The sequence below is a fragment of the Toxotes jaculatrix genome, chromosome 16, assembly GCF_017976425.1.
Source record: "Toxotes jaculatrix isolate fToxJac2 chromosome 16, fToxJac2.pri, whole genome shotgun sequence".
Classification (NCBI taxonomy): domain Eukaryota; kingdom Metazoa; phylum Chordata; class Actinopteri; family Toxotidae; genus Toxotes; species Toxotes jaculatrix.
The window spans coordinates 7,385,645-7,396,068 of NC_054409.1; the positions used below are offsets into that span (position 1 = coordinate 7,385,645).

Consider the following 10,424-nt stretch of genomic DNA (forward strand, 5'->3'; position numbering starts at 1 on the left):
ACTTACTGACTGACAGATGAGGTGTCAGGAGGACTGTGAGGACTGAGAGGCATCCAGCCATTAACAACTAAGCTTTGCACATCAATTAAACAATTAGTGCTCTTTTTTTTCTTTTGAATTGGCAGTGCAGTTAGTCTGGTGAGTAGTTCACACTGTAACACATTAGGTGGGTCAAGAGTTCAGTGCTGAGATTTCCAGGAGTGAGACATTGAGCTCCTGGGGTGTTACTCCTGACTGAGCCTGTCCATCAACTCCTGAACAGCAGATACAAGAGAAGATACAAGCACAACGCAGAGAAGTTAGTATTAATCATCTTAAGTTACAATCTCATGTTGTCTGGTCTGTTTCTAGGAATCATGTTCAATTACATCAAAAAGAGCTTCCTTTCTTTAATTACTTACATATTACCCATGTTGGATTTTTTAAAGTCTGATTCAGATATTTTGTGTTAAATAAAAAAAAAATGTGGCTATTGTTAATCAACAACCAGAATAAATTACATGTGAAGGGATCTGCTATTCTCTAGTTAAGTTATATGCCTGGAATTATAGAGGAATGTAATTTAAAGGGGCACAACATTTACAGAACATGTAATTGGAAAGTTGAATAGTTGGATAGTTGTGAATTCAACTGCAACTGCAGTTTTAAGTTTTAAATTAAAGATTTAAATTAAAGAATTTTGTGTGGTTGCTTGTTAAAATTTGCTTATAGAAAATGATGCATGTAATCCTCTGAAGACTGAACAGATCTGTAAGGAGCACATTAGGACAGATTTACTTCTCAGAAGGGTACTTTTAAATTCCAAGAAATAAGTGCTCAGTGCCTGATGCAGCAGCTGTAGTGGCTTACCAGGGTGGCTTTCAGGGTTGTGTGGAAGTAAAATTGTGTTACCCTCTTATGGCTGACTGAACCGATAACACCTAATCACTCCATAGAGACTCTGAAGGAGAAATAAATTATAGACTACGCTTAGTTACACATTGAACTGAGGCCATTTTTATGTAAACTACTTCTATTAATAAATTCCTGCATCCATCAGATCATGCATGCAACTTTTACAGAGATTCAGTGGAATAAACGTCATAATTTGATATGACTCCCAGAAAGCTTTTCAAAACCTATGAAGATAGGTGGGAAATATTATCACCTATATATATTTCCCACCTATATCTTCATCTGCATCCTATGTCACACCTTTGTATTTAAGATAATATACATTTATATTAAAAATATAAATGTATATTTTAAAAAATCTCCCCTCTGTCAAACACTAAATTCTTTCATTCTATTAATTAATATACTGTAACATTAGGTGGATCAAACATAGTTAATCTTTAAAGTTTGGTGAAAAACCTAGCAATTATAATTATTTGCATTCTTTTGAATGATTGCACTGCATGTGTAATGTATGTGGACTATAATTCAATGTGTGGCTGTTCTCCCCCTTTTACTCTTTAGCTACACACTATGAAAATGGTTGCTAAGACCATTTTTCCAAACTCCAGTTTTGTTTTCTGGTACTGTACAACATAGATATGCATTCTTTACAAAATACTCAGAGTAATTTATTTCTCCTTTGCTTCCTTTCTTTTTATTGATACCTGACTCATACTACAAAATTACACTGTAAACTGCAGGGCTGTGTTGTGAAGAGCAACCAACTAAGATCTTAGAAATGTCAACATGTTTTAGAATCTGATTTTAGAAATAAATATTTTCAAAGCTACATTTTATATGAGCATTAATATAAAAGCTGTTTCATAGCCATACATTGGAAAAAAAATATCTTTTTCTTCAAACTTCCATGTACATTTCGAAGGCAGGCGGTTCATTATGTGATTCTACATCCACACAAACTCCATTTTTTTTCTTTTCATCTTTCTTCCCCCACACTCTGTCATAATTTAAGACGTTTGAGGGTGGCTGCAGTGAGCAGGACGTGATGAACAGTCTTCTATTTAACAGTGCGGGTTAACAGTGGATATCCAGTCAAAGAGCACTTAACAGCTCCCTGGTAGTCTTTAGTCATACACACAGAAAAAAAAAAAAAAGTCCAATCACTGAACTCCTACTTCAGTTATTCATCTGCTCCATCAGCCTGTCAGAGCGGTGGCTCCACACTCAGATGAAAACGGCCACATTAGCTCTTCACATTAAGAGCTCATGAATAGATTTACATTTCTGCCGTCATTAACTGGAGGACGCTCTCCGCCGCCACGCTGTCTTTATCACGCCGCCACAGGTGTCATCGACATCAGTTTTAACACATCATCTTCATCGTCCTCGTTATCAACGTCATTATCACATCATCATCATCATCATCCTCTTTCTCCTCACTGTCATTGTCAGCATCATCACAGTCACCGTCATCATCACCACTATCGCCTTCATTCTCAGCATCGTCAGCATCGTTATCATCCTCATCTTCATCCTCCTTGTCATCATCATCATCAACCTTCTTCAACTTTATAACAGAACCTTCTGTGGGACGTTGTGCCTTTTTTTTTTTTTGTTTTCAGCCAGTTGTTTCACATTGAATATGAGGAAAAATACTATATACTAAGTGCTCTGTACTTGACCCTTCCCAAAACCTATCATAAATAAACTAACTGAAGATATCAGAATGAAGACACTTGTTTCTACAATTGTCTTTTTTAAGAAACAGTACAGCTCCTGAATCTTCTTCAAGCAAATTGTCTGGGTGGATCACCTCCTCCCGAACTACCAGTGGGTCTCTGATAACAGATCTTTTAATATTCCTCTCTGCTTCTGTATCAGAGGACTGTGAGGAAGCCAGGCAGGGATATTGAGTGAGAGCTAAGAGTTTCTCCCTTTCGGCTTGGCGCTGCATCAAAACTTATTAGACAGATAAATGAGAGCTGGACTTGCGTCGCAGCAGGCCCCTTTCTTTGCCTGAGTGTCATTTATTCGTCCCCTGAATACGGGCTTAATCAGATAGCAGCCAGCCTTTCACAGCGGCCACTATCTCTCTGCATCTGTTGACCCACGCTGACACAGCTGGCACCAATGGCCGGTTTATACTTCTGTGTAGGATTGATGCAGAGCCTACACCTTAGCCTGCGCAAGTGGCCTACGTTGTTGTCAGCATTTATACCTGTGTGCTGGTGTGTTGGCGTTGCTCTGCAATTACACCAACAAAACTCTAGTTGGCAGTGGGGCTTCTATGGCGCACATCAGGCTACGGCATAAGGCATCGATTTGTCTTTTTTTTTTAAAGGTCAGACTGTGAATATGTGGTTTTACTACTCAATTTAATGTTTTGTTTCCTGACTTACCAAACCCCTTTAACACAAGACTTTTTTCTGTGCCTTTTTTGTGTTTTTTTTTACTTCATTGTCACGTTACTGTCGGCATATCAGTGTGTATGAGGTGTGTGATAGGAGGCTGAATTTGCTGTTTTTTTAGAACCTACATAGATGGATTATGTGCAGTAATATTAATAGCAAGCTTTAGAGCCCGTCTGAAAGACAGTTTGTGTGTGCTCACGTGTGTGTTTTGTTCAGTCCCACACTCAACTCAAAATGAAGTCCTTAAAAAAAAAAAAACGACATCCTTGACCAGTTTCCTGTAACCATGGCGATAGGAAGTGCTCTCCAATCATATTTCTGTACTGTGTGTTAGGGAAATGCACCGTTTCCTGCTGTTGGCTTCCTCCCATTGGTCTGTGCTCTGGATACTGGTCCTGGAAAGCTGCACAGTTCTTAACATGAGCTCTTGTTGGATTGTTTTTTTTAATTTTATGTATTACTTTTTCTTATGAATTTACCTACAACAGCACCATCAAATTTAAATGATGTAAGTTGAACATTTTTTTGTTAACTGTTAAGTTAAATGCAGTTTTAAGACAGCAGTGTTTTCTTACTGAAAATTCTGTGATTTGATGCAGTGATTTTTGTCAGTGTTGTGTTCTTGTGTCAAGTGGCAAAAAAAACAAAAAAACAGTGCAGGTTACTTCTACTACTACTACTACTATTACTACCTCTACTACTTAAATGTTTAAGGAATGGGCTTTGCAAAAATGTTTTATTAGGAAGGATAGACAATCAACACATGCGAGGCCTAAAGGATACACACATTCAGTTTTAGTGAGAAAGTCTGAATGTAAATATTAAATAGTTTGTTTACAGAAAAACTCCACAGGTCACCTTTAAATTTTGGAATTTAATAGCAATATATGATTTTAGGACATTCAAGGGTAACCGAGCACCAGGCTGAAATGTAGAGTTTCTCTGGCCTTTCAGCTCTGACCTCATGTAACACTGCTGACGTGTGTGTGTGTCAGAAATCTGCTCCGTTGCACAGTATTCAACATTGAATTGTGTAATAAATGCAAAAGACAGAGACTAAATAAGACAAAGAATATAATTTGGAAAGTGGTGCAAAGGCCACATTTGTCTACTGTGTGTTAGAAGTTTCATTTTGAAAAATGCAGTGATTGAGAAGTTTATGTTACAGAGCATCGACACTTAAAGCTGTTTGAATCTGCCTCCTTGGAGACACCTGCTCGTGCTTCTCACATCTCACATCTATTCAACATGGGGAACTAATTTACATCAAGCAACACTACACCACTCCTCTCCACTGGATCAAACCTGGTAGTGATGCAGACTGGTCCCCAGGTCACTGGTAGCACCTCTCTCCAGATCCCTCCCCAGCCTAGCCTACACCCAATCCTGCTGGACACAGTGCAACCCCTCCTACTCCGGTCCATCATCAATCCTAATGGGATGGAGGGAAACCTCCAGCCCCAGACACCACAGCCACCCAAGACCTGTGGCTCACCTGGACCTGCTGGGAAATCATGCTGGAGCTTGGATATGAGGGTGGCCATGCTTCTGGTGACTGTGGCTGCAGCTGTGATCCTGCTGCTGTTGTACAGACTCTTGCAGCTGAGACACAGGTGTGTACATGCCACAGAATTCTTCAAATCAAAAATGTTTAATCATGTTTAATCATGATGAGACTTTTACCAGGTAGTAACTTTTACACATTTACTTTGTGTTGACTTCATCAGGCTGAGGTTGGCCAGCGCCAGGCACGCTCTGGAGTACCACAGCTTCTTCCACACTGCCACCTACACACTCAAACATCCTGAAGCACATCAGGACCTCTCAGCCAGGAATGGGACTGTTTCTGAATCTACTGTGCCGGTCCAAACCGTAACCACAGTGACACCCATTGCCATCACCCCACTGCCTCCCCCATCGGTACCTAGTCCACCCCCACTACCACTCCCACCACCTCCTGTCCTGCCTCCACCCTCTCCGACGCCTCCAGTGCTGGCCCTCCCTCTCCCTCTGCCTGTGATCCACACCACCCCACCCAGCCCTCACCTGTCATGGGGAGCCTGCTCCGATGCAGATGTCTACTCTCGAATCGGAGCTTTCAGGACCTCCAGGCTCTCCAGCATCTCCACCCACTCGAAGGTTATCCTGTTTGAACACTCGTCTCTCTGACCTCTGACTTAGAACATGACTGGAAGCACCAGCCAAATACATCTTCTTCAGATAGCAATTCTGTTTTTCTTTGAACATTGTTAGGCTCAATGTATCCCCCCATTTGCAGTCTTTGTGCTAAAGCCACAGTATGCTAACAGACTGCTGGCTGTAGCCTTATATTTAACAGACAGATGAAGGCGGTATTGATCTTTGCATCTAATTCCCCACATGAAAGCAAATAAGTGTATTTCACAAAATCACAAAATGTCAAACCTTAACTTACAAAAATGATGAACATTAATTTACAAGACTGATCCCATGGGTATAATAAGTTCTGAAATCTGAATTTGTGTATTTAATGTGAGTTTAAAACTTACTGTATCTAACTGCACTGACTATATGGTCAAATTGACAAGTTACATGAACCCTCTCATTTGTAATGAACTGTAGTTAAAGATACCAAGTCATGAGTCCTTACCACTTGCAATCTTTATTTATGCCAAAGAATACAAGTTGGCATTTTTACAGTGTAGTTACTAAAGCTGAGCTCATTGTTTCCTGAGATTGGAGGCATTTCCTGAGCTGGTTTTCCATGGTGGGGTCCCTCCCTGTTTCACACCATTCTCTGCATTCTCTGTGCTTCCTCTGAGTCTCTCCTTATATCAGTCATACTTTGCATTTTGTTCGTTTACAGTCTTCAATTATCATTCTGAAGTTTTTCTTTTATACAAAGAGGAGTAACTTCTAAATAATTAGTTTGTTAGTGCCCAAACTAATACATTTACAAATGAGCACAAATCATCATTCTCTAAAGTTGCCTTGCCAACACAGACAACACCTTTGTGTCCACTTTGTTACTAACAAGGTGTGAAGGTGAGTTTTCTTTCAATATTTAACCATATTTGCCAAACAGGTCTCTCATTTATAACAACAGTTTGTAAATTCATGTGGAAAGCTGTTTTAGTTGATGGCGGTTTGTTGCTTTCTGCTCGCTGGGGTGAAAACCGAGACCTTTCGTGACATGTCTCGTTAGTCTTTTCTGTATCTAAGTCTGACGGTGAGACCACTGTCTCCATACTAAAAGCCTGTTAATTCAATCTGTGCATGTACTGCAGCATTGTCTCTTAATTGGTTCTAAGCTGACAAGCGACAATTAAATTAAATAAAATGAGATAATGTCACGTAAGGATGGATATGAATGTGTTTGTGTTCTGGATTTGATTGATATTAATTGTAGATTTTTAATGTTTCCATTTTTGAAATCGTTTCCATTTTTTACTGCTTCATACAGCAGTAAAAAAAAAAAAATCAAGTAATTCTAATTGCATCCATTCTTTAAATTTAATTTAATTTTTTTTATTCTTTATGAGTTTAAGACACTTAAATCACAGAGTGCTTCACTCAAACCACAGACTAATACCTCTTTTGTAAAACTTACTGGATTGTAAAGTGGGAAGTGAGTTAAAGCTGAAAACAGAGAGGAGCTGAAAGCTGAGATGGACAGTAAAGTAAGGCAAGCCTTGATTTGAATATTGGACAGCTTTCTGCAAGAACTGATGGTGACCGGCCTTTAAATTCCAGTCTGATGTCTGTTATTATTGTGGACCTGCTGTACGTTGAAATGGAAATCCCTTTAGGATATTCAGGAGTAACTCAGAATTATATTACCATCTGGACACTGTGTTATGTTTCTTGCTGCCTTGTATCATCTAGTACACACTGATGTGAGGCACCAAAATCCTAGTCTAACCAAAAGTCTAACCTCATTCATCTAATTTAGCTGTGAAGAAGGTATTTAAAAACTAGTGGACCTTATCTGATTTTGGCAAATGGTTGATTAATTTATTTTCTTTTTTCACTGGGAGAGTGAGGACGGATGAGTGTGGAGCTGCACTGTATTATTTTTTGTGACTATAACTTTTTTTAAAAAATACGTTTTCAAATATGCATATGCAGTTCGACTTATTCCCACTAAAACCTTAATGATAACCTTAACCTTAATTAACTATATGACTGGTTTCTCTTCGTTAAAGCAATACATTTTACATTATAGTGTCCTTTTTTAATTTTAGTTGATTAGTATGTTTTATATATAATTCTATTTAGGGGACAAATATGAAGTATATACATATAAATACCTGCTGTGGCCCATAAGAGAACTAGATAAGACCTAGCTGCTTCCCATCATCAACAGACATACCTGTAGGCCCCAAATGAGAGATACCAGGGTTACCCATATGGGCCCTGCATGGAGCCCATTAAAGGCCCATCATCAACCCATCAGGGCTAACCTGTGTGCGGCCTCCATGGAAACTGAGCCCAGATGGACCCGACATATCAGCCCAGGTGCAACCCGTCTGGTTTGGTGTGTTTGATTAAATGGTATTGCTCACAGATTTGTAGACCGAGGACAGGTTTGTTAATTGATGAGCAAAATGGGTTTAGAAAAGCCAGAACATGCACTGAACATAGAAATGCAGTCACTTCAATTATATGTGCAAGAATTAAGGATAACAGTTTGCTTGGGCTGTGTTACTAAGTCCTGTTTTATTTTGAAATTTCTAGTATTACTAGGTTTTTTGTTTCTGTGATTGTTTTACTTCCTGCCCTTGTGCATTTCCTGCCTGTTTGATTGCCTGGCCCACCCTGATTAGAGTCACCTGTTCTCAATTACCTCCGCCTTCCTTGAGTATTTAGTTTCTGTTTGTCTCTGTCCTCAGTTTGTCTGCTCAGTTCCCTGGAGTTACCTTGTGCTTCTGCTTCTGTGCCTTACACCTCATGTTAAAAAAACCCAAAAAAACTCGTACACAATGACAACAGAGTCCGTTTCACCGCAGAATTCATGGCAGCTGAAACAGTGATCTGTTGACTTCAGACAGAAGTTTAAAAAGAAAAAAACAGGCTTCCTCATTTTAGTCAGCAGCTTGAAAGTTGTTGGCATATTTTGCTTGTACATAGCTCGTGAATCTTCACTTTGTGAATCTGTTCAAAGCTCATTTTTCATATTTCAAATGAAAACCCTTATTTATTGATTAATTCATATATTCAGTATATGTATATTTCTTGTTACACGTGGATAGTAACACAATGCATATACATAAGGCTAACACTGCATTGCGGTTCCTGTGAATTTGATGTTGATAAAATTCAAACTCAGCACCTTGTAATGATGGAGAAAAGACTGAAGTCTGAATCTGCAGGTCCCAGTTAAAGATCTTTCTTTGTCAACAGTTAATTCACCCTGTGCAAGACAGGAAATACAGGAGCAGCATTGTTCTTGTATTGCAGGTTATAAGGCAGCCCTTGTTTTACAGGTATTATTATACAGCACAAAGTCCAAGCTTTTATTAAGTGTTTATTAAGTGGATTTTCAGAACACCTTGGAGCAAGGTTTAAGGTGTTCTGACATAAAAGAATTCACAGACGTATTCAGTCCAGAACATCGTCTGTGGAGCAGCAGGAGCAGAATGTCCTCCTCATCCAGGAGCAGAAGCGTCTGAAGCAGTTTTTCCTCTTCTTCTTCTTCTGCTCCTTCTTCTGCTCCTTGCTGTCTTCTGAAAATCAAAAGCACATGAAATAACTCAACCATCCTTAGAACATATCAACAAAGTAGAATGTTCCAATAATTCAGGAATAAGTTAAGATGAACTTTTGTCACCTGGGCCGGAGGAAGGGAGCTCTGCGTTGTCTGGGTGGATCTTGGTGGTGTTCAGAGTGCAGGCAGCAGCTTGGGAACTAAACATGTAAAAGCCCACAGAGTTAGCATCTTAGTCAATGTTTTTTTCTGTTGATGGCAAAAGTGTCGTGATCGGAGGAAAAAAAAAGTCTTACCTTATGTCCTCATCAGGTGTCTCCTCTGCGCCTACCAGGTTAAATCTGTTCATGGGAGCTGCTTCCCGAACCATGATGACACCTGATGGCAGTTCTTTACTTGTGCTGCTGAATTAAGACAGACAATTAATCACACACACTCTGTGCAGCAGCCTACGGCCAAGGGCCAAAAGTAAGAAATTATGTTGTTAATTATAAAACTAATTAATGGTGTTGACTCAGTGGAAGCAGTACCCCGCCTACTAATGTATGATAGTCTATGTACAAAACCAGATACAAACACATACTGACCAGGAACTGAAGTGGGAGCTGCTATAGTTCTCGGTGATGAAGGGGTGGTTGAGGATACCAGTAGGGGTGATCCTCTCTTTTTCATCCCACTTGAGCATGGCCTTCAACAGCTCAGTGCACTCCCTCCTCTCATCAGCCTCTGCGGCATTGTTCACTTCCAGCCGCATCTAGTTTAGGAAACAGTTGGGAAGCAGCACAGTGGTCGAGTCACGTTCCTGAATCAGGAAAAGTCCCTTTTCAGCAGCTTGCTTCCACCTACTTAGCCACCTACCTTCTTGACTTCATCCAGAGAGCGGAAAGTGTATGATCTTTTGGAGGTGACATAATTGAGTGAACCCCAATACTCCTCAGGTGTCTAAAAGAAGGTAAAGGTATTTAAGATACATGTATTTCCCAATAAATGTGTCTGACAAAGTGTAACTCCTGCAGAGTAACTTTAAACCATTTTAAGTAAGATTACTAATGAAATGATGATAGAAAAGCCAAAGAATGGGAACTGCACCTTGAGCCTCCACTCATTGGATTCAGTTTTCTTAAAAAAATAGTTGGATTTCTTCCCTGCGGTGATAAGATGCTCCGGTGGTGGACCAATGAGGTCAATGATGAAACGGAGCTGGAGACAAAGCAAAGCAGCACAACTGTCACAAAGGTTTGTCGCTGTTTTTCGTGGACTCATGATTAAATATAACAAAGTGAGGTTGGAAATTCAGAGTTCACTGATACAGCAATACTTGACCTATTAAGAAAAGATGGAAAACAACCAGAGTCCTTTTTATAGAAAATGACTTACTGCATCATAGTCATTTCTTGCTGGGAAGAGCATACATTCAAACATCATTAACC

At 39.7% G+C, this 10,424-nt stretch overlaps 1 protein-coding gene across 1 annotated transcript; it reads left to right on the top strand.

Annotated features, from left to right (window-relative positions):
• The first annotated feature begins 3,697 nt into the window (after window positions 1-3,697).
• Window positions 3,698-7,045, top strand: LOC121195024 (probable inactive serine/threonine-protein kinase slob2). The gene is made up of 3 exons (XM_041058175.1): window positions 3,698-3,816; window positions 4,477-4,921; window positions 5,036-7,045. Exons 2-3 carry the CDS (start codon window positions 4,623-4,625, stop codon window positions 5,475-5,477), a joined length of 741 nt encoding a protein of 246 aa, XP_040914109.1. The 5' UTR covers window positions 3,698-3,816; window positions 4,477-4,622; the 3' UTR covers window positions 5,478-7,045.
• The last annotated feature ends 3,379 nt before the right edge of the window (window positions 7,046-10,424 follow it).

What these genes read in the sequence shown, in the direction of transcription:
- LOC121195024 (XM_041058175.1), top strand. Translation starts at nt 4,623, where the DNA reads ATGCAGACTGGTCCCCAGGTCACTGGTAGCACCTCTCTCCAGATCCCT. An exon ending in CTCTTGCAGCTGAGACACAG is followed by an intron (nt 4,922 to 5,035) that starts GTGTGTACATGC and finishes TGACTTCATCAG; the next exon opens with GCTGAGGTTGGCCAGCGCCA.